Consider the following 24,003-nt stretch of genomic DNA (forward strand, 5'->3'; position numbering starts at 1 on the left):
GTCTTTTTTTTTTGGTTTTTTTTTTCTCCCGAACCACAATAGAGCAATAATCCAAGCAAAATTAATGAATTCTACTCTCTATCCCTGTTTTTCGCCGACCTTCCCGTAAAGTAAAATCTTCATTAGTGGATTATGCGCTAGAACAGGAAAAAGGAAGAGTTTTCTTTTTCGTGCTGGAAATCAATGCAGCAACAGCAAATTAATAATGACAACATTCTAAAGTGTGGAGAAAAAAAAATTTGGACTTACAAAAAATTCAACGAATTCGTACAAGCTTGACATGCATACATGTTACAAGTGAGAATTCTTCTAAAAAATTCAAAATTGAACAAATGAAAAATTTCACGAAAAATTGGTGCGTAAAATAACGCTTGAACAAATCTTGAGCAAATCACCCATGAGTGGTAATTCATTTTTTTTGTTCCCCCCTGAAAAAATCAAATTCAAATAACTAAATCCAGGAAAAAAAAGCTCTTGAATGAACTTAAGAATTCTCAGAAATCCTTTCTCCTTCTCTTTCAGAAATGCTCATTACGGTTTTTATGTTTCAGTTTCCTCTGAAGAGACATATGAAGGAACCGCGGTGTCCTCTAGAACGTTTTTTTTTCCCCTTCAGAATAGACTAAAATGAACAAAAGAGTCTTGTAAGCCTCATGGGACCTTGAGATGCTTTTTTTCGGAGATTTTGAGAAGTACATTGATTGAAGACGGTCCCAGTCCCAATTGGCACATGATGACCACATGTATTCTATCCTACTGTCTATTTCTCTGGGGAAAATAGCGCAAAGGGTTGGTCTGGAAAAAATACCAGTAACTACAGTGCCATGGACTCTTTGATGTGCATTTTGTCAGTTGAAAACCGTAGTTTCGGTGAAAGTACTTTATTTCAACGGTAAATTTTTCTTTTTCAACTTCTTGACTCATATAACTTTCATAAACTTTCCGCTTCATCACTTTGGACTGTGGATTGCAAAGTTTTATTTTATTTTTTAACATATTTTGCAAAATCTTATCTTATTTTTTTATATATTTAATTTTTTTTAGATTTCTCATTGCTCATGATAGTAGTATTTCCCTTCTACCACCTTCTAGATATTTTTGTGTGACAAAAAAAGTATTTTTGGCGTTGATCAAAGATGTTGGGATGCGCTAACCCCAGAAGATCACAATCCATAATCGAAAGGGGGTTTTTAATCTTTCGCGCACGTTATACAGTGACCTACGAGGGTCAATCGATGCATAAAGTAGGTGTGCTTATCCTTCCAAACAACGGTAATCGATGATCCAGAGAGGTGGTTAGGCGTGGTACCTCCCCTGCTGCATCGAAGTTAATTACTTATCCTCATTAGAAGATTTTTTCCTGACTTTTCCTCCCACATATCAAATAGAATTTTTCCAGCAGCATTAAGTTGATGACCGGTGAAAAACCTCATTAAAGACATCACTCCACGAATCCGCGGTAGAACGATTCCAGGAGGGTTATATATCGGGTCGTAAATTACGAATACATGAGTGGTTCCATTCATCCCTTTCTGAATCGCTGTAAACAGATGGCTTCGGAAGCGGTTCCTTATGCAAATGGGCAATTCATTCGACGAATCGCAGGCGGGGGCGGGGCTCCTGAGTGACGCATTGCAATAGGGAGAGGACATCGTAAGGAACCCCTTCCAAAGCCATCTGTTTACAGTGATTCAGTGAGAGATGAGCGGAATCACCCTCTTCACCACAATCCACGACCGACACTATAGTTATAACCCACCTGAACTCCGTCCAACCCCACACTCGTGGGGGGATGCCTTTAAAGGAGAACAGGGAGAAAACCTTTAACGAGGTTTTTTTTGCGGTTTTCCTTCCACATGTCAAGCAAAATTTTCATCTGCAACCATTCAATTACCCATTCTACCTTAATCGTGGAATTATACTTTATACTAGTCGTACTTTTAGAGTTTAGAAATTATATAACTTAGCAAAAGCAGCGAGAAGAAGTTTTTTCGAGGTAATTTTCATTAATTGACGCATTCAATTTTCATAAAGAGAATCCCTCAGCGTTCTATGTTGGATTCTAGCTACTTTCTTTTATACGTGTGCACATTTTTCCGCAACATATTCTCTACACAATTTATTGTGTTACTGCTTGAATTACCTTTTCCATTAAATTAAGTTTCTTCATCCTACTGCTTGAGGTTGAGAAACTTCCTCATTTCTTTGCGGATATTTCAAATGTCCGTTCAATTCTTGTAGAATTTCGAATGATTTGAAAGTTTTCAAGAAAAAAAGCTTATCTTACGAGAATAAAATTAGCTATCAATCCTTCTTTGAGAGGCTGAAAACTAGGCGAATCGAAAATCGGTCGGAAATATGCGGAAGGAATTCAGTTGATTCGTTAACCCTGGAGAATATCAAGATCCAATTTCTTTTTACCTAGGTCAAAAATTCGAGAAAATGTAGTCATTAAGTATTTGAAAACGTTAATAAAGTTCCTATTTTTCCTTGTCAAATTTTAAAAACTGCAAATCAGAAAGTGTCGCTAATTTCTAAATGTTGTGATAAGCCATTGGTAAAGGAAGGAAATCCAGCAAATTGCAAGGTCACATCGTTGGCAAATGGCCAGAATTTGATTGAAAAAAAAGGAAAATTGACCTATCGTACTCTAGTAGAGGGTGTTCGCAAAATCGAAATATAGGTTTAGCGGGATAGTTTGGCGGCTGCAGGTCCCACGAAAGTTAATCCAGGAAAAAATTTACAAATTTGTTACTGAGGAGTAAAAACAAGATCGTGTCCATGAAAGATTTCTTCAGTCAGCGCTGACATCACTTATTTATTTAAATATTTATTTGAATCGCACACTAACTATCCCAGAAAATAATTTTCTAAAAAAGAATAAAGAATAAAGAAAAAGAGAGGAAAAAGTGGAAGAAATGCAAAGAAAGATTCCTTCAAAACGATTTTCCACTGTTGAATAAGTTTCTGATTGGTATAATGAACCTAAAGCTATCGATTACTGTCGCTAAGCGTCAATCACTAATTATCCTGCGGAACTTCCGCTATTCTACTGCACCAATTTTCTTCTCTGTTTCTCTGGCCTCCTAGCTATTTTGTTCTATCTCGTTTGTAAAATTATTGCGGTTTTTTCCCCTTGGTGGTGGAACTTAAAATTCTGATGGTTTTTTTTTCAGATCTACAAAATGAATGACACAGGTGAATTATTGGTGTCTACCACACCAGAAAGTTGTCATTTCGAACCACCAGCAATGACAAATATCCGTTTCTGGTTGGTTACGGTATTCGGTTCGACTGTTTCCTTTATTAGTATCACTAACAATGTATTGCTGTTTTATGTTTTCATCTCCAGGTAAGCGATAAATCGTTTATACTCTAATCATCAGCAGAATATGTAACTGAGAATCTTCCAGAAAACATCATCGTTCGAGCCCGAATCTCTATCTAATGCTGCTAGCGTTTTTTGATATTTTTGTCAGTATGGCCTATATTTTATTGATGTCAGTGAATATTCTCATAGATTATTTGATTTCGGCTACTCTTATGCAAATATGGTGAGTTTTTTCGTTTGGAATAACAATAATTTTTTCAGAAAATATTGTTTTCCCTGTGGGAGAAGGAGAGATGGCTGAAAGAAGGAAGGAAGAAGAAAAAAAACTGTAAAATTCAAAGTAGGGACCAGAAAAGTTTCAAAATCATTTGTGACGATTCCGATACGATACGGACATTTTGCGAAATCGTAAGAAAAAGAAATGCGGTAATTGATGGCTTGCAAATAATTTTCTGCAACTGATTTTTTCTGTGGAGACGAGTCAGTCTTAATCAACAACTACTATATTTTGTAAAATTTTCAAACGATTTCATTTTGAGATTAGATGGCAACAGCCGTCCACTCGTAAATCCATAAAACACAAACCAAAGCTCATCAAATCTTCATGATTTGAGTGAGGGCACACAGAGATCGACTTACTTTTTCATCCATGCGGAAAAAAAATTTCAAAAAGGATTGAGCCCTACAGGAGTTTTAAACTTAGGGGTTCTTTTTTAATTTTTTCCAACGTTTAGTGCACTTAGAGGCATCACCTGAAGAATCTGGTGTGGTATGGGTTTTCGTAGGAGTACATCTATATCGGGGCGGATGTGGCGCAGTCGGTTAGAAGTTCCATTGTAGCCACACGGTCGAGAGTTCGGAACCGCCCTAGTGCAAACCAAGCCTTTCATCCCTCCGGGGTCGATAAATTGGTACCAGATTTGTCTGGGAGGATAAAAACACTGACTTGATCATCGGCTGGCCCCCGCAAGTCATTGTATAGGCCAGCTACACCCTGGGAAACCTCAAACGATTCTGAATCGAAGTGAACGCGTTGCTGTATCCCAAGCGGATTGATTAACACCAGACACTGTATTTATTTATTTAAATTACTATGATATCAGTGATAATATCAATACAATGATCCCCCGCAAGCCATTGTATAGGCGACAACACGCGTTCCAAAACCTCAACGATTACGAATTCCAGTAAAAAGCGTTGGCGCATCCCAAGTGGATTGTTACGCCAGTGACTTTATCCTTTATCCTTTATCCTTTTATATCTATATCGGATCGTATATTATGTATACAGGGATTGTTCCGCTCATCTCTCCCTGCATCACTGCGAACAGACGGCTTCGGAAGCGGTTCTTTACGACATCCACTATTGTAACGCGCCACGCTTGCGCCCAGCCCCCGCCTGCGATTCGTCGGATGAGATGAATGAGACGCCCATCGGGGCGTCTGAAAGGACTTTCGACTAATAGCAGACGGGGGCGGGGCGCAGAGGTGGCGCGTTGCAGTAGAGGACGTGGAAGAAACAGCGTCTCTTCGCAGTTTGTTTACAGTGATGTTGGGAGAAATGTGCGGAACCACCTCAGTATACATAGTCTACAACCTCGTATAGCTGTACTCCAACGAAAATCCATAACACTCCAGGTCCGTGAGGTGATGCCTTTAACGCATGCATGAGTGGTGGTTAATAGCAATCAATGCAGCTATTCCCTTTCTATCAATGTATCCATGCACTTTAGATGTCAGGAATTAGGTTTAGAAGTTCAAATTTTAAATTCCCTCTGAATTTTTGAGGATAGTCATAAACAGTGAGCGTATAAAATTTTTTAAAGAAAAGGTTTTGCTTAGAACAATAGCAATAAAAAGTTTGAGAAAAACTGTTGATTTCTACGTCAATGGAATTGATCTGTATAAACAAAAAAGGCAGTCATCATGAAAATTGAGACAAGTCAACCATTGTAGGATGTAAATTTGTACAATCAACTAATTTTTTCCCTAAATCCTTTCTTTTCCATAAACTAAATCTTTTTAAACTAAATTCCATAAAATAAATCTTAATCCATAACCCTTGGTAGAGAAAAAAAACATTGATTTTCCCTGTGAGGATGGCTACACCAATTGACTGATCTTTGTCATAAGCATTTTCTGCTGCATGTAGAGTAAAATTAAACAATTAAAAAAAATGACTTGATGATAGCTTATTGATCGGTCTGATGTTACGTTTAGATCGCTTGAAATTTGTGCCGTAACATCAAATATAAATATAAATAATAATGTTAATAAATATAAATATAATTATAGTAATAATATGGATATAAATACACCAGAAAGAAGGGATGATAAAGGATTTTTCAATCAAATCCAAATTTAGTGGAAACACTACAATATCTCCGTATTAAAATATATATAAGAATAAATATATCATATTAAATATGATTTGTTTACTGGTTTACGGTTAAAAGTACTGTGTGACAGTTAGTTTTCGAGAAGATACCCGAAAAAAATTCCAGGTTCTCCTATATGGTGCCCATGATTACGATATCTCATGTGGCGATGACGTCATCATCGTTTTTGATAGTTTGCGCTTCATTTGAACGCTATTGTCTCACCGTGAACTCCTCAATTTTACCATTTGCACAAAAGTAAGTGGAACAACGGACAACTGACACATTTTCCAACATCCCAACCGTACGACTAATTCCAGAAATCGGAAATCTATAGCTGCTTTTGCAATACTGTTCGGTGTGATCAGTAAAGGAACAATGTGCCTAGAATTTGAGGTACGGTAGCAGTCAATTTTCTGTAATCGTTTCTCCTGCAACAAAATCATACCGTATTTTCTTCTAGTTCTATGATGTGCCGGAATGTAAAGGTTTGATAACACAAACTCAAATGGCCTACACGGATTTGGTCACAAAAACCCCATACAACATTGTTTGGCGATTTTGGTGAGATTGCAGAAAGCGCACTATATCACACGAGATCATAAAAATCACTATCACTAATCAAGTTTTTTTTCAGGTATCGCAATTTTGTTACCGTAATCGCACCGTTTTTCATTCTTGCTTATTTTAATGTGAGGATTGTGAAAGCGTTAACACGACATACAAAAATGACCGTATGTCAATTAGCCGGTAATGCACTCGTTGAACAAGCGAAAAGAAAGGTATGCCTTTTCGGATTACGGTATTTTGACTTGTGTGCCGTGCAGAAACTCGTGTGTATGCATTGCTATTTTTACCCCAGTTTCCATCTCAGCAAATAGGTTGGTTGTTCTATAATTTGTAATATGGCTTTTTTCGGTTCTACCGCAGACCAATAACAAGTTCGTATGTGTGTCTCTTGCCGTGTTACCAGCTTCATCCCTTCATCCCTTCTTCCCTTTGCCTACCCAAGCTTTTGTGTTATCATACTAATCAGTGTGTCATCTAATTTATCACAAAACAGGAATACTTTTTTCTCAGAAAAAATACTTGTAGAAATTCAAAAAAAATAAGAAAAAAAGCCATTTTTATTTCTGGATTTATACAGTTTTAACAACCACGAATACGTATGTTACTAGATGTCGGAAAACCCGAATTTGGATCCTGTGAAACGAAAGGTGAACTGTCGGAGCGTTTGTACATTTGGCACGATAACTGCACGCTTTTCACTCTATCCTCTTTTTTTTCTTGATACTTGTACGAGTTGATCTCCGCCGTTTCGGACAACTCACACAAAACGCCATCAACCAACTCGCACAAGTATTATGGAACGACATGGTTATTGCATGGTGATACCGTTTTTTTTTCTTATCGATATTCATTTGTTCACTGTGTTCAACTGATTGAGTGCTGAAAAATGAAAAATGAGTGATTGCGGAAGCGAGTGAGACAGAGTAGATCACGCAGGGAATGTGCATGCATTGCGGCGGAGGCGTCGCGTTCAATTGGTTGAACACGGCAACTATAAACTTTTTTTTCGAGAATTTATAAGTTCCACTCATAAAGAAAATCTTTTGAGTATGATTATTTTTCGATTTCTTGACCACTCAGCGACCATTGAGAGATACGTTGATAGCGCTACAGTATCCTACCCATGTACAGTGTGTACAAAAATAGCACTAACAATAGACTGAAATTCTCTAACCCTTTGCACCTCAGTCTAGTCACAGGCGCATGGGACCCCAGCAACTTCAGCACTTTTTCGTTACAAATCCAATCCTAATCCTAAGCTTTTATTTTCCTAGCAGAAAATACAGCTATTGCTCTATTATTTATTTGTTGTAAACACTATTACAAGCAAATTTTAGTTCATGAAATAGTAAGGGAATAAAATGTTCATATTTTGAAATTCCTGAAAGTATGACATTTTTGGAAGCAGTCATCCGTCATTCATTCGAGGATTCCCAGGACAACTGTCACAAAACTCGCTACTCTTGCGTCGTCGCGCTTTTCTCGTCCGTTCGAACATACGACACAGTCCCTTTTCCTTCCTTTTTGTAATATGTGGAATTTAAAAAAAAAAGAAGTGAAAAGATAAAACTGCACTGCTGAAAACCAGCAGAAAGGTAATTAGAGGTAATTAATCATGCGGAAAAGAAATTTTCCTATGTTTAATTCTTGTGAAATTTCAACGCATCATTCATGCACGTTTCATCCATCATTCATTTCTGCCTGCCGGATTGCATGAATTTTGTTCCGTTCTGTTTCACTCCACTGATTTTGTTATTGATTGATAAAACGTTCAATCGTAGTGTTATGCGTTTGAGTGATAGGATTATCGATTTTTTCTTTCTTTCTGAGGTTATGATTTTGTACATAAGTAGAGTGTTCTCGTTAGTTTTGCACGTGCCCGTTACGTGCTTACACATAAATTTTACGGTATTTTAGGCGACAGCACGTGCTGCTACGCGTACACTCGTGATGGTTGTATGCTGTTATTTGATCAGTAACATAATTAGCGTTGCGTTAACAATTTGGGAACATTTGGACAGAGAAACGCTGTTGACCGATTACATTAAGTGAGTTCATCGTGTTTTTTCACTCGTAATTTGAATTTCGCGGATTTTTTTTTCTATCCGTCTAGTATTTTCGAACATACGAGACAGTCCCTTTCCTTTCCTTTCTTTAATATATAAAGTTAAAAAAAGTGAAAAAAAAACAAAAAATTCGTATTTCTTATTTATTATTTCTTTTTTCCTAGTGATATTGCTGAAAGTACGTGTAATAATTCTTTTTTAAATTTAATTCTATTTAATTTAGTTTTTGATTGAAATTATTTTAATGTAATTCTTTTTTCTTTGATTTTTTCTTGGTAATATCGATGAAAGTATGAGAGAAACTGTCACAAAAAAAACCGAAATTTACTTGATTATTGCAAGGAATTTCAGCTTCTACGCGATCGCTATCGACTTGGTCTCGTTGCTGACAACGTCCGCGTGCGCATGTCGTCTGCCGATTTACCTCACCTGTCAACCAGCTCTTCGGAATGAAATCAAGGAAGTTGTGACGTCAATCCGATGCTGCGGCAAGGGAATGGTATGAAATTAATGCGAAAAAATGAAAATCATCAAAGAAAACTGGAAATAGTTCCGTATTTTCCGTAAACATTAATTAATTTAAAGAAAAAAACTTCCCCCACATAAATGCAGTAATCCGAAAAGAAATGAAAGAGTTCCGTATTTTCAAAAATTTTTAAACATTAATTAATTCAAAGAAAAAAAAAACTCTCCTACATATACAGTAATCCGAAAAGGAAAGAATTTCGTATTTTTGAAGAAATTTAAACTTTAATTGATTCAAAGGAAAAACTTTCCTACATATATGTATGTATATATTCAAAAACAAACGGAAAGTTCCGTGTTTCCGATAAGTTTCAAACATTAATTAATTCAAAGAAAAAACCTATCTTCGTACGTACATATGAAATAATTCCGAGATTCTTAATTGTCATTGGCGGAGATTACATATTTCGATTGCCTGTGAATAAACTGTAAACTGTAAACAATGTAATAGACATAGAAGAAATCATTGTAGCTTTGTCTTTATTCAATATAAGATAGCGTGAATGAGGAAAAAAAAACCTCTGAACAGTACATCTAGCAAATCTGTCATCGTCAAAATTCTCCGCTTTGAAGGCATCACCCCACGAATCTGAGGTGGTACGGATTTTCGGTGGAGTATTTTTATACGGGAAAGTAGATTATGGAGAGGCGGTGATTCCGTCCATTTCTTCCTAATTGCCACGAAAACGGTCCGGAAGGTACGGCATCGGGCGTTCCGGCGCGCTATTTTCTACGAGGAGTTCTATTGGAGCGCGCCAAACTTGTGCACGCGCCTATCACGCGCACATCTTCCGGACCATTTTTACGGCAATTAGGAAGAAATGGACGGAATCACCTACCCCTCCATAATCTACTACGCCGTATAAGAATACTCCGCCTGAAATCTGCACCAACTCAGATTCGTGGGGTGATGCCTTTAACCGAAAAGCGATTTCCGTGTATCGTACGAGAAGAGAATTTTTACGGTTTCTTACGGTTAATTATGCTATAAGAGTAGGATTCAGTATGTGATTTCCAATCATTACGGTAGCGATGCGTAGTAATCGCTACAAATGGAGCAGCCGAATTTTTTCGAAGCCGAATTTGAGTTAGAAACATTAATTAATTGAAAGGGAAAACTTTCCCTACATATATACAGTAATCCAAAAAAAGCCGAGTTCCGTGTTTCCGACGAATTATTGAATTTTTTTATTGAATATAAGTTGACGTGAATGAGGGAAAAAACCTCTTAACAGAAACATCTAGCACCTCTGTCATCGTCAAAATTCCCTTAAAGCCATCCCCCACAAACCTGAGGTGGTACGGATTTCAGGTGGAGTCTTCTTATACGGGATAGTAGATTATGGAGAGAAGGGTGATTCTGTCCATTTCTTTCTAATTGCCGTAAAAAACGGCAGGGAACATACGGCGTGTGCACAAGACTGGCGCGCTCCAATCGAACTCGTTGTAGAAAAGAGCGCGCCGGGTCGTTCGAAGCCCTATCTTCCGGACTATTTTTTGCGGCAATTAGGAAGAAATGGACAGAATCACCCCCTTCTCCATAATCTACTATCCCGTATACGAGTATTCCACCTGAAATCCGTACCACCTCAGATTCGTGGGGTGATGCCTTTAACCGAAAAGCGATTTCCGTGTATCGTACGAGAAGAGAATTTTTACGGTTTCTTACGGTTAGTTACGCTATAAGAGTAGGATTCAGTATGTGATTTCCAATCATTACGGTGGCGATGCGTAGTAATCGCTACAAATGGAGCAGCCAGCGATATGTATCTGAGGCACCACTTTATCACGAACAAGGCAACTCTTAACACTTAAAAGAATGACGAACCGTCTAAAATAGTCTGATGGTGACACTTGATCCGGCGACAATTTACACTCAGAGAATTAGTGAAGTCTAATTTTGGGTCCCATTTCTATTAAACAGTTCTGTAAAGCTCGAGAAAATTGATGTCTCGGCTGCTCCTAAAGTTTTTGGCCTCGTATTTTTGCTTTTATACCCGCAAACTGCAATTTCTGCAATTTGAGTCTCTAACTCCATTTGGAGAAAACATTTCGTTGAAAATTTCCTCGAATGCTGCTCTCATCGTATTTCGAGAAATAAAAATAAAAATTTCCAATGATCTAATTGTAATGTTCTTTCATTCGCCGTTTGATGCTATACTTGTAATAGTAACTTTCTGAAATCCACATTTCTTTCCAAAAATTACAAAAAAAGAAGAAAAATACTGAAAATACAAGGCAAATTTGGATGTTTTTTCCCCTTCAGTTAGTAGAAATCGCTGTAATTTCCGTGGACATTTTTTTTTACTATACACAAATAATAATAATCATATTGCGGTGTTCTATTTTCCCAAATGACATTAAGCCTGCTGAGATTACGGTAGTTTCTAATATGTAAATAACTATGTGATCAGTTTATCAGATTTTAATTTTTATCAGTAATATTTCTTCACATATATAAATACATATAAATATAAACACAAATATATGCGGTCCAATTCGAAAAATCTCTTTTTTTATGTGGAGGACAGTGAATACTTGGTATTGTCGAAACCATCGATGACTATGCCTGGATCAGTTGGCTCGATGAACGGAATTCCTCAGAATCAGGTGAAAATTTCAAGGATTTTTCATTTTGAATGACACAAATTTCTCGAAAAACATTTTTTTTTTAAGTACACTTAGCTGCTTTTTTTTAAGATTTACAAAAGAAGCTCAGCTGATGGTGAAATGATTGAAACTGGACAACATGTCAAAATGTTGCAGCCAATTGTGCTCGCATCAACAGAAGATACGAAAATTTGTCTTTCAAGCGCCTATGAAACATTATTGTGACGTTATACGAATATTTTTTTCCTCTTTACTGTGTATGTGTGTTTATTTCCATTATTGAATGAATTTTCCAACATTTTATGGACCTTAGATGATCTGAGCTATTACGATTTGAATCGCTGAAAACTCCACGAGAAACTCATAGCATATGCTCAAAGGGGAAATGTGCCTCGACACCCTCCACGGATATTCAGAGGTGAACAACATGGACGGAGAAAGGAATCCTCGTTCACTATTCCCCTCGAATATCCTTTTCTTGCAGTTACTGTATTTTTGTTGTTTTTTTGACTTAGTACATAAGATTCAGGAATCTGGATGAATTTTTAGAAATATTCATTTCAAATTATATGATTTTTTTTTCCATTTCCAGCGAGCATAGTGATTTTTCTTCGCTGAAATGATACACTTGGTTCAGTTGTGTGACTGTGTTGTTCTACAGTCAGTTATAATCCACTTAGGATGTTGGCAACATGGTTTTGATGTCATGATGCTACAATATTTCTAATTTTTTTTACAACAATTACCGTAACCTCCTACTCTTTCTCCTGCTTAGCTAACTAAATAAATGAACTAAATAATAAATGAGAATAAACAATACAAACTAATAACTAAATAATTTGTATTAATTTTCGGTCTTTGAAAGATATTTCAAGAAGAAAGTTCTTGCTTTGCAAAGCGTATGCAAACTGCGCATCCGGGGATTCCCCATATGATGGGGGTCCCATGTATGTAGATGTGAATTCCTAATGTCATTCCTAACATTCTCCTCATATTTATCACGACAAAAACAAAGTTACATTACAGTACGAGTTATGTACGGTAAACAGTAATTAATAGTGATAGCAATATTAATGATATTAAGTAAAATCAAGTACAATAAGGTATTTCTGTAGATTTGGAGTAGAAAGAGAGAAGAAAAAGAAAAAAAAAGGTGTTCCAGTACAAGTTGTTACGGCAAAAAGAACGAATTCATTCTCTACACCTTGCTTTTTTAGCAAAACTTTTTTTTTGAAAAAAAAAGGTCCAGGATTCTGAAAGTTCTCCACTTCTACCTCTAAAAAAGAAAACGATAGTTTTGAAAAATCTTATACTATCTTTTTATTGTACACAGTTTCGCTGCATGCAAATTCCTCCATATGTTCGGGATTTTGCAAACGACGACGCGTCGCTGCAAACTCCACGTCGCCGCATGGTTCAGAACTGGAACGAGTACTCAACGAGGTCCAATGGACTCCTCATTTCAATGAAGAATAGTGAATGAGTTTTCCAGAAACACAATAGTCGACCTAAATTTTACTCTCACGCGGAGCGGTTATTATAGGCGCTGGATAAGGTGAAAGTCCTTCAGGTGAACTAGTATAAATATCGGGTCGACACTATTCGGCAATGTGCTCGCCTCGTTATATCATGATTCATTCGATTTGGTATGGTGGTCAAAACTGACGAATAGGATAAGTTTGGTTTGGTTTACTGTAACCGACTACGTTACCTGTTTACTGTATTATTCTCCTCTTGAAATTTTCATGTATTCCCAATCCACTGATCTATCCTAAGGATGTATTTATTGGAACTGAGAATTTTCTGGAACTGTTTCAGGCTTGAGCATTTGAAAACTAGAAGTTTTGTGCCGTGTTATGAGAAAACCAGTGAGAGACTAGTTTCCTCAAATGTGAATAATAAGCGATGTGGCCTTGTAAAATCCTTTGTTTTCCGATCCGTTTTCGCATCGCGGTCATGAAGGATTGATACTTCAGGCTCAAAGAGGATCAGGAGCGCTGTGTATGACGAATTTTTGTGTTAGAAAGCTAAAAAAAAAATCTTTTCGTATCACAATTTTCAAACTTATTAATATTATGATTTTTGGAGTTTATTTGTGATTCAATTGTTAAATGTTTCACAGAAAAGTGCACAATGCCTGCACACCACTACTATATTCCATGATGCTTTTCTCTGCGGAAATTCTTCCAAATGTCCCGTTAGTCTATTAGATTAAACAATAAGAAACAGAAGAAATAAAATTCTTTGTACAGTTACAAAGTAAAGTTAGTTGATTTGTTCTTCGTACAGTTAGAATTCTTCCTTATCTAACTGTAACTTCCCAAATGTTCCCTTCTCCCCTTCTCATTTTTTTACTAATCTCATTTAATTTGTAGGAGAAAACCTCATAGATAATGAATACTTAGTTAAGTTGCGACCGAGGTTTTGTCTCGTTGCTGAGAGATTCTCTCTCCTAAGCTGTTTTGAAAGGGCGGGTGCAGTGTAGCGGTTAGAGATTCCACCTCCTGCACTATCGATCGGAGGTTCGAATCCGCTCTACAGCTCACCAAGCCTTTCATCCCTTCGAGGTCAATAAATTGGTACCAGACTTGTCTGGGAGGATAAAAACACTGACTTGACACATCAGCTAGCCACCGCAAGTCACAGCATAGGCCAGTTACACGTTCGGAAACCTCAAACGATTCTGAATTGAAGTGAACGTGGGGGCGCATCCCAAACGGATTGATTAACGCCAGAAACTTTATCCCTTTCTCCTTTAAGCTGTTTTGCAAGTCCACTCCACCTATCTACCTACGCTACCTGAATGTGTCCTGCCTCTAACCTTGGCCACCCTGTACTTCGTGTTTCCTCCCCTGGCCCAGTAATGCATCGTTACATGTTTACTGCCTTCTTTATTATTACACAATACAGTATCTTGTAATAGGTGGAAATTCATATGGAACTGCCTAGAGAACAGAAGTTAATATACGTTGATCATCCCATCTAGTTCCAGCCGCCTTCCACCAACGGATACGGCGATTGCTTGTCTTTCCCCATTTCTTCGTGTTCCAGTTGATCTTCCTCATATTTCTGTACTTTCCACAACGTAATACGACTGCATGCAAACGAAGCGAATGCAATGGCGATGTAATATGCCAAATAACCAAGCCAACTGAACTACGAAATCGAAACGAAATAGAAACAGACAGAAGCTTGTGAACATGGCGCCTTTATATTGCCTGTGCTCAAGTGGGCGGAGCTTCGCGGGAGATGGCAGCCTATGCGACAGCTCGCTGATAAGAGCGCGCGCACTTGGCTACCGAACTTCGGTTGAGCAATGCCAGCCCGGCCAGCTGTGATGGAGAAGAGCGATACGAGTCGCGATAGGTTAAGTTTCCTCTTCTACCTCAGCTGTCTCATACAATTTCTTCACAAAATTTTATAATCCAACGTATTTCCTATGTCAATCTCTCTTTAGTAGCTACTACTTGATGTTCTGTATGTTTTGTTTCTCTTGATAGCCATTCTGGCCCTCTCTCTCTGGAGTGCAGCTTCGTGCAGTGACGACCAAGGGGTTTTCTACCTATCCGTCGCGTGGAAACACAGGCATTTTTTTCTTTTTGAAATTTCCCGACTGGATCAACGGACTATGTTCCAAGAAGCAGATCACAGAACGTATTTAATATTTGATAGGTTCTTATGAGCTTTTTTCTATGATGCTTCCCCTCCAACACCATCAGAAATTTCCTCACACGTCAAAAAAGTCGATGGCATCGTTGGACATTGTCTTCAACGTGTTGAATAAGACTTGCGTTAATTACAGGAACTTCAGGAAATGGCTTTCTCCTATCTGCTTGGTCTCTTTGTACTATTTTTCTTCATCACTCCTGCCTGTTCGTTTGCTTTCGGCATGGGTGGCGGTGGCGGATGCTGCTGCGGTGGCAGAAAAAAGAGGTACATGAGCAAATGTTTGTGGGCGATGGCGAGATAAATCTCAAAAAACAGCACTAACTGCAGCAAGCACTGACCGTAACTGAGTTCACGTCAAAGCAAAAAGAATTTGTATGAGGTCTAAGGGAAATAAAACAAAGCACTGACGCATATTTCGGTAAAGTAAGTGCTTCTTTTTTCCGTTCTTCGTTTTTTTCAAGTCAATTTATGTGGTGAAGAGTACAGAAAAGTGCCGCTGCTGACGCAACGACGGTCGTCGGAAAAAAATTCAGAGAATTATTAAAAATTTGCAGTTTTATTCACTCGAGTTCTGAAGATACATAAACCTAAAGTGCAAGAATTTTTTCTCTGCACTGCCTCGTTTCGGTGCATCATTAACGTGTGCATAAATAAACAAATAAATGAAAATAAAAAGGCAAATAAATAATGGGTACAAATAAATAAATTTTCCTGTGATACCCAATACACGAAAGATCAAAAAGCAGATATATTTCGATCGATTCACATCTGAATTGAACCAATAAACATAGAAAATGATTTTTAACGTCTGGAAAATATTGAAACACCATAGGTTTCATTCGTCACTTTCTCCGGAATAAAAACTTCAAACCCGAGGATTGAAGGATATAGGTGAGAGATAAAGATAAGGGATCAACTCAGAACCAACTCACTTCTCAGCACAACCGCTGTAGTTTGTATTTTTGAGGGCAGAAGTAGATCAAATCCAGTCAATCTTTCATCAATCCATACTGCCGTGTTTAGATCTATTGAAGAGCAAGAAGAGCAACGATTTCATGCGAATGACGGTGATCGATTGTGTAACAGTCCAGAACTGAAGCGACTCCTTCGAAAGGTTTTTAGAAACCGTTTTGAATCGCCGCTCTTCCCTTCTGAGTGAAATATTTGAAAATTTTTTAGCATATGGCTGACAATCCAGAATCGTCAAAGATGAATTTGGTGAATGCACTGTTTCCGGAAGGTGATCATTTTTTCGTAGTGTGTAGCAGCGGCGACTCGGTCTACTCGGCACCACGATCATCGATCTTCTGCTCCTCATCGTCTACTACCTCAAACCATAGTTGTTATATATTTGGTATTTAGATACTTTTACATCAGAAGAAGTAGACCACTTCACTAAAATCCTACTACTCCCTTTTTTTATCATTTATTAATTTCCTGTTACGGAAAAAAAGCCGCCTTCGATCCTCAACAAAAATGTTTACCTCTGACTTCGCTAGTAATTTAAAAGATTGCTTTTGTGTCATTATTCGAAATTGCTGGAAAAGCGATTAATAAAAAATTTTTGATGGTGTCGTTGTCTCATCAACAATATATGACAAGTACATTTCTCATCATCTACGTGGCCATAGCAAAAATAAGGATACAAAAAAAATGAAATAAATAAAATAAATAACATAAAAGCATAAAATAAAAAATAAAATAAATAAATGAATAAGAACAAATAAAATCAAAGAACAAAAAGTAAAAAATAAAAAAAAATAAGGAAAAATGTAGGTAGAAAAAAAGAAAGTAGGATAGACGTACGAAGCTAACATGGTAGATGGCAATTTGATGAAAATTGATTGTGGTAAGCAAAATTCCATTGTAGAGTAATTATCCATCATTGTTGAGTAGTTATTAATTAACGATAATTATCAATGAAATTGAAGAGAAAGTAACCTTTGCACATACACACATTCTTAGTGTTTGCAAAGTTCCACAAAAACACGGGATTCGATCCATCGAGTCCAACGCCAATTGTACGAACGCCATCGCACTGCGCTACCTCCAAATGATCAACTGTTTATCCAAGGTTTATGTGATAAATAAAGTACGAGATTCTTGGAAGAAGAACTTTTTTATAGTGAAATAGCAGCTTATTTAAAAGTAGAATTAATTTATTTTATTAAATATGATGTTAGTCAAGTCACAGATATTCGTGATGTACTGTATATGTGAAAATCTTGCGAAGCAAAAAAAAAACCGAAAAATACGACACCACTTTTGAAAACACACGATACCGTAGGATCACAACGTTGCTGTTCCGGCGTTATGTGCTCAATCTTAACGTTACGGAGCGGAGGCCAGAATCAGCTAAAGAATTAAATGTGACATTTTAAATTAACGCATAGAATCCAAGCTTTAGCCGGAAATAAGCAAAAATGATCATTCTTCGATAACCAATGAATTTGCGACTCTCTTTTTTGTCCGAACCGCAATCGTCTGAAGCTAATGCAAAATTTTTCAGCTTGATTGATGAAAAATGACGGATGTGTATCTTTGACCTACACGTTTGGAAAAACAGAATTTTTCAAAGAAGAATCTGCTTTCGACCTCAAACTGAAATGAGTGAAAAATGTTTTCGTCGCGGATTTTTCTGAGACGTTAAATTTTTACACCTACACGAACTAACACACTTCAGTGAGCAAAAATTGAGTTTGATGAGGTCAACATCTCTTTTTTCTTGAGCACTGAATGGAATTCAATTCAATTTCGAATATGACTGGAATGAATTCAAAGCACGCATAAGGATACTGACTTAATACGGTCTTTTGAAGAGGTTCCCAATGATTTTCCACGATTCTCCAGTATCAGATAGGATTTGGGACAAGTATCACACCGAAAACCGGAAATCACCATCCACAAATCCATAAATGAGTGACCAACCGTTGACCATCCAAGGTTTCAATTTACCCAACTAAGCAACTCTTTACACGTAACGGATTGAAAAAAAATTTTCAAAGACAAGAAACAAAAAAAAAGAAGAAAAAGTGAACTAGGCCGAGACTGATCTTACCATTCATACGACTGTAAACAGCTGTTTATTTGGGTAAATAGTCGCTGAGGATTTCGGGACACGATCGAAAATCCGCGAAAAACGTTGATTTTGTGTCGTAAAATCTTTCTTTCTCTTTCTTTCTGTCGCAAATTGTATAGAAAACGTCTAATTATTTCAATTTTTAATTAATTCTAATTATTTTCTAATTCTATGTCTAATTGTTTTAATTTTCAATTAATTATTAATTAACTTAATTTTAATTATCTAAATTAGGTGACAACTTTTTCAACTTTTAACTCCTGAAAAAAATTCCCCTCAGATCAGAGTTCAAATAGAGCGCCAGGCTTAATTGGAGCGAACACATTCATAGGTACAACGCTATAGTGCCTCCAATGGACTTTGCGCTACATACGACTAGTTCCGTTGAATAGATCCTCCGATAGAATTACCTGGATTAGGTCATTTTCTGTGGAACACCAAAAATCAAAGTCATTAGTGAACTAGCCGCTACATAATAAGGAAAGATCCGAAAATTATGCTCAAAGCCTCAAGGACAACCTCATAAACAGAAGCTCTACATAGTATATCTCTGACCATGGATACGGTAATTCTACGAGAACAGGCGGGTCCCCTCCCCCAAGTTTTGCGTATTCATAGGTGTACATGGTGTTTATAGACTTCCATGATTTATCAAAAAAACTTTCCAACCTCAGCATAAACTTTAAAAAATAGAATTAATTGACACTTTTATGGAAATATTATTATTAAATAGAAATATAGTTGGCATTTTTGTGAAAGGCGAAAATTTCCGAAAAAAAAAATCCGGGTATGTCGTGGTAACAAGAAATAAACAGTCATCTTCGTCACGTCATGATGAGAAGCATAGATGGAGGTGTTTGCGTGATTTTTATTTATATGTTTATTTATTTAAAAACACCAAATTTAAATTTATTTGAAAACACCAATATTTGAAACAGAAAACAGATATCAATAAGAGTGCAGAACAAAATATGTATGTTTTCTTTGAAAATATTCAATAATTCGTTGATTTTTTTCTATTTTTGAGTTTTTTTATGACATCCACTTCTTTCATGAACAGTCAGTCATACAACTGACCAAATCAACGATCAAATTTGGCTACTTGATCAAAGATCATTTGCCAAGATCTGCGATTTCTCTGTTCTGTTAAGCTCTCTTTTGAAAAATTTCCTGAAAAATCTGAAAATCTCCAATCTCTCTTCTGTACATGAAAAAAAGTATTCTTCTATAGTTTTTCTATAGGAAAGGGTTGAAGGGAAGCAAACATTAACATTTTCATAAAGTTTGAATTTTTCATAATGATAATAAAATGTTTTAAATAAATAAGTGGTAGAAACAATAAGTAATAAACGTGCTCTAAATTTGATCATCATTTTATTCTGGTAAGACTATCAGGTGGTTTTATCATCCGAAAAAAACACTTTAATAAAAAATTAATCTCTTATCCTTAAAATAGTACATAACACTAAAGTACAAGAATTAAAGATTCAACAGAATTCAACAATTCTCTCTGGATGAAGTGCGTTCACAAACTTCGGCTCAGAATCGGGTCTGCCGTTCATGCGGCGCATAACTGACCTCTGGAAAAACTTGCGGGTACCAGCTATATAGAAAAAATTGTGTATAAAATCAGTGTTTTTATCGTTGATAAATGCGATTTCGATTTATGAACGAAAATGAAAGATTATGGTGGGTGTAGCGCAGTCGGTTAGAGGTTAAGGTTAGTGGCAGCACAGTGGATGGTTCGAAACCGCTGTAGTGCCAAGCAAACCTTTCAGCCATCCGTGTTCGATAAATTGGTATCAGACTTGTCTGCGAGGATAACAACACAGACTTCATTCATCTGGTGGCCCCTGCATTTCATTGTAAAGGCCAACAAGCGCCCCAAGAACCTCAACGACTAAGAATTGCAATGAAAGGTGTTAACGGATCCCAAGCGGATTAATACTCTTTTATTTATTTATTTATTTATTTTTATTTTTATTTATTTGTTAGAGATTTTTTATTCTTCAGTGAGCGTTATTAAATGTGTGAAAAATGTGTCTAAATGCTTTCCTTTGATTAATTTTCCACATTTTTTTCCAATTTTCCCAAATCTGATTAACCTAATGGAACTTTGCAGTGATGTGTTAGAAAATTTTCCGGAATTGGATCCAGAGCAATTTCAATTCAGAATGAAAAATGGCCACAATGATGAACGCTTAAGGATTGAAGTAAAATGCGTTGGCGCATCCCAAGCGGATTGCTACGCCATTGACTTTATACTTCTTTTTATCCTTTAATGTGAGCTGTTTGCTGGTTTACGTGTGTTCCGAACCATGGACAACGACCGTGCAGGAGCCGATCTGATCCTTGTAGCATTCAACTACATACACCCGCTGAAACTATGCACATATGTGATCTTTGGTCTTCAGGGGCGTACTGGAACCAGCTTGCAGCGTCGGGTACGCCTACGCTTACGTTGACTCCGTATAAATAGTTGGTTTCAGAGCTACAAAAAAACCTTATGAGCTCCTTTTATGTTGCGTATTCCACGTTCACGCGAATATTTTGTAATCGTAAAAAATTAAAACAATAAGAATGTGACGAACGACAATGACTGTTACTTGTGCTCTACTTTTTATAATTTTTTAAGTAATTTTAAGTAAGTAATTTTTATTTTAAGTAATTTAATTAATTTTCCTGTATAGAAGCGTAAGTCCGCTACTTTATTCGCCTGTAACGAGAATATAAAATAATGAATAACCTAGATAGGCAAATAAATAATAAATAACCAAAAATAATAAATAATAAATATAAATAATGTTTCTGAGCGTCAAAAAACGTTATGAGCTCTTTTTATGATAAGTATTCGATGTTAAATCCATATATGTACATATTGTTGCAGGTTACAGGATTTTTCATCCGATATTTTGTAATCGCAAAAAATATACAAAAAGAGAATGTGACAGGCAATAATGATTGTAAACTATGCATTATTTATCAATAATTAAGTAATTTTCTTATATAGAAGCATAAATCCGCTGCTTTATTCATTATAACGAAAATATTAAATAACTAAAAACCCAGACTTAGGTTAACAAATAATAAATAACTAAAATAAATGAATTACCCTGATAGGCTTATAAATAACAAATAAATGACTTAATTTTAAAGAAATTCGTATTATAATTATGGCATTTCCAGCGGTTCCTACTTTTTTAATGCTCTGGACAGTCTGTTAAAGGTCTAATGTACAAATGTACAAATATTGTGAGATTTAAGTGTAATGAAGTGATCAATAAGATTAAGAACTTGATCATACCGTATCCGTATCCTTCAAAGTCAGGATTCACTTTCAGGAAATGTACTTCTCATTTCTGTTCCACTTCTTTGTTGTGATGTTCCTCATCGCTCCAATATTCTCGTGTGGATTCGGTCTGGGTGGAGGTGGAGGTGGATGTTGCTGTGGTGGTGGTGGTGGTAGAAAAAAGAGGTACGTACATGAAATAGTTCCATGAAATGTGGAAAAAAAATGCGCACGTTAAAGAAAGGCAGCGAAAAGAGGAGCTGGGCCTATCCATGGTCACTCACATTCGAGAGGTATTTTTCCAGAAAGTTTTCTAGAAAAAGGTTTTCGAGAAAAATTCATTATCTTACAGACATAATTCACGTGATTTTTAAGAAGGCTTCAAGTGAAAATTAACCCACTACACACACACATTCTTTCACATTTATGCCAAAATGGGACGCCATGGGACCTATCTCACCCGATTTTATAGTTTTGTGGGACCGGCGCTATTATTATAATAAATTATTTATTATTTCTATTGGAGGTGATATAATATAATAATACCTCCACACGCCCAGTAAACTGATCCGGATTTGGTTCAGAATCCACGATTGGTGAGAAAAGTTGAAAAAAGAAACAAAATAAACATCCGTCCGTATTTAAATAAATTCTTTTGCGCACTTTTGGTCAGAAAGTTTATAAGTTGCCAATTCAAACTGAAAAATGTTCAAACAACATTAAGAATCGGATAGGGTTTTTTTTTTAGAAAAATTCATAGCCGCCTTCAAAACGCCTAAATTCACTCAACATTTTTAAACAACTATTGATCGGTTTTCTTTTCCCAGAACCCCCAACAATTCGCAATAACCTCCCTCATCATTTCCTTTAGCCGATAGCGGTACAGGCGGTCCTTGAGTTACGTCACACTTGAATTAAAGCATTCGCCGATTACGTGACCATTTTCCATAAATTTACAAAGAGATAAATGTCAGAAATTGCACTGTTTTGTGAATTATTTCTTTGTTTTACTGGATTAGTGTTGTTTACGAGCTTAATGTGTACGTGTGTGACGTAGGGGCTCATATAAGTGAGTTCCTCCGTTCGATGGCATAAATCACATTACGTAACGCCGCAAAAAAAAGGAACCCCGTAGTAAATCAAGCACCTACTGTACTGGTAACCTCCAGTAACTTACCTTGGAACCATCTCAGTTCCAATCAAATCAATTCACCTCAATCTTTGTCTAACGATTTAAGATCTAGCATGGATGGATCAGTTGTGTTGTTTGTTACTGAACGTATTACGGTACATTTTGCACATAATACACATAATTAACTTTAGAATGCCTAAGAAAAATTTATTTATCCAACGAACCTCTTAAATGTAAATCATTAGATTAACTACAGTTAAAATTTCACCAATAAGTGTGTGTGTGTGTGTGTGTCTGTGTGATAATAATCAATCCGACCCCGTAGGGACGCAGGCTTTGGTGAGCATCAGGTCGGATTCGAACCTCCGATCGATGGTGCAGATAGCGGAATCTCTTTCCGACTGCGCTACACCCGCCCCGGTTAACTCCATCAATCCACAATCATATTTGTATTCAGATCCGTCGATGATCAACTAGAGCAACGATTTCATGCTGATGACGGCGATAAACTATGCAGTAGTCCAGAAATGAAGCAAATTCTTCGAAAGGTTGGATGAATCCCCGCTGGTTTCTTTTCATTCCTTATTTATTATTATTATTTATTCTAGCATATGACTAAGGATCCAGTGACGTCGAAGACAAATTTGGTGAATGCGCTGTATCAGGAAGGAGATCATTTTTTCGTAGTGTGTAGTACCGGGGACTCGGTCTACTCGGCACCACGATCATCAATTTTTTGCTCCTCCAATTCCACTTCATTTAATCATACTTGTTATGTATTTGGCCTTTAGATAACCTTACTTTGGAAATCTTACGAATAAACTGGATATTTATCGACCACTTGAAAGTTCCGAGAAAGAAATAATCTTATAAATGTAATATAACTCACTACATATCTAAAGGAATTTCTCTCGAAGCTTCTTTTTTTTTCGTTAACAGTTCTCTTCACTGCAGAATAGTTGACAAATAAAGTTTCGACGAAAGCGATGTTTTAAAAAAGGTTTGTGTGAGCGGAATCAGGAAACGTGAATTGCCCATGTTTGACTGTGCTTGGGGAACGCCCGCTGTGTATTCGGGAAAAGAAGCATGGGAGCGGGCATAGGCTCGAAAAATCTAAACTCCCTATCCCACACGGAGCACACCGTAGAATATATGACGGCTTTGTTCTTGTGTGCTCGCCTTCCCCTTGATCGAGTGCCACGCAAGATTTGCTTCGGGTTGCACTTCAGCTGGCAAGGATACCGATGATGAAGCGAGACGAGACCGTAAAAGTTGCTAACAAAGGAAAAAAAAAAGGAGCACATAACTCCGAAGCGGTGCGCCGCGAGTGCACGGACGATAAGAATGACAAATAA

At 36.9% G+C, this 24,003-nt stretch overlaps 2 protein-coding genes across 4 annotated transcripts; both read left to right on the top strand.

Moving 5' to 3' along the window:
• Nucleotides 1-3,185: 3,185 nt before the first annotated feature.
• Nucleotides 3,186-11,704, top strand: RB195_003558 (uncharacterized protein; the record flags this gene model as incomplete). Its single annotated transcript, XM_064201261.1, has 10 exons — nucleotides 3,186-3,352; nucleotides 3,414-3,554; nucleotides 5,835-5,966; nucleotides 6,029-6,104; nucleotides 6,172-6,272; nucleotides 6,346-6,490; nucleotides 8,196-8,326; nucleotides 8,696-8,843; nucleotides 11,396-11,479; nucleotides 11,570-11,704. The coding sequence occupies 10 exons, from the start codon at nucleotides 3,186-3,188 to the stop codon at nucleotides 11,702-11,704; spliced, it is 1,260 nt and encodes a 419-aa protein (XP_064057142.1).
• A 3,589-nt stretch (nucleotides 11,705-15,293) lies between these two features.
• On the top strand, nucleotides 15,294-24,003 carry RB195_003559 (uncharacterized protein; the record flags this gene model as incomplete). Of its 3 annotated transcripts, XM_064201264.1 has the most annotated exons (7): nucleotides 15,294-15,412; nucleotides 16,172-16,262; nucleotides 16,328-16,366; nucleotides 21,569-21,702; nucleotides 23,106-23,196; nucleotides 23,257-23,334; nucleotides 23,878-24,003. In XM_064201264.1, the coding sequence occupies 7 exons, from the start codon at nucleotides 15,294-15,296 to the stop codon at nucleotides 24,001-24,003; spliced, it is 678 nt and encodes a 225-aa protein (XP_064057143.1). The 3 variants fall into 3 exon arrangements, with proteins under 3 accessions (XP_064057143.1, XP_064057144.1, XP_064057145.1); XM_064201262.1 differs by lacking the exons at nucleotides 21,569-21,702; nucleotides 23,106-23,196; nucleotides 23,257-23,334; nucleotides 23,878-24,003 and having other exon boundaries at nucleotides 16,328-16,510; XM_064201263.1 differs by lacking the exons at nucleotides 15,294-15,412; nucleotides 16,172-16,262; nucleotides 16,328-16,366; nucleotides 23,878-24,003 and having other exon boundaries at nucleotides 21,572-21,702; nucleotides 23,257-23,439.

The sequence above is a fragment of the Necator americanus genome, chromosome IV (genome assembly GCF_031761385.1).
Source record: "Necator americanus strain Aroian chromosome IV, whole genome shotgun sequence".
NCBI lineage: Eukaryota > Metazoa > Nematoda > Chromadorea > Rhabditida > Ancylostomatidae > Necator > Necator americanus.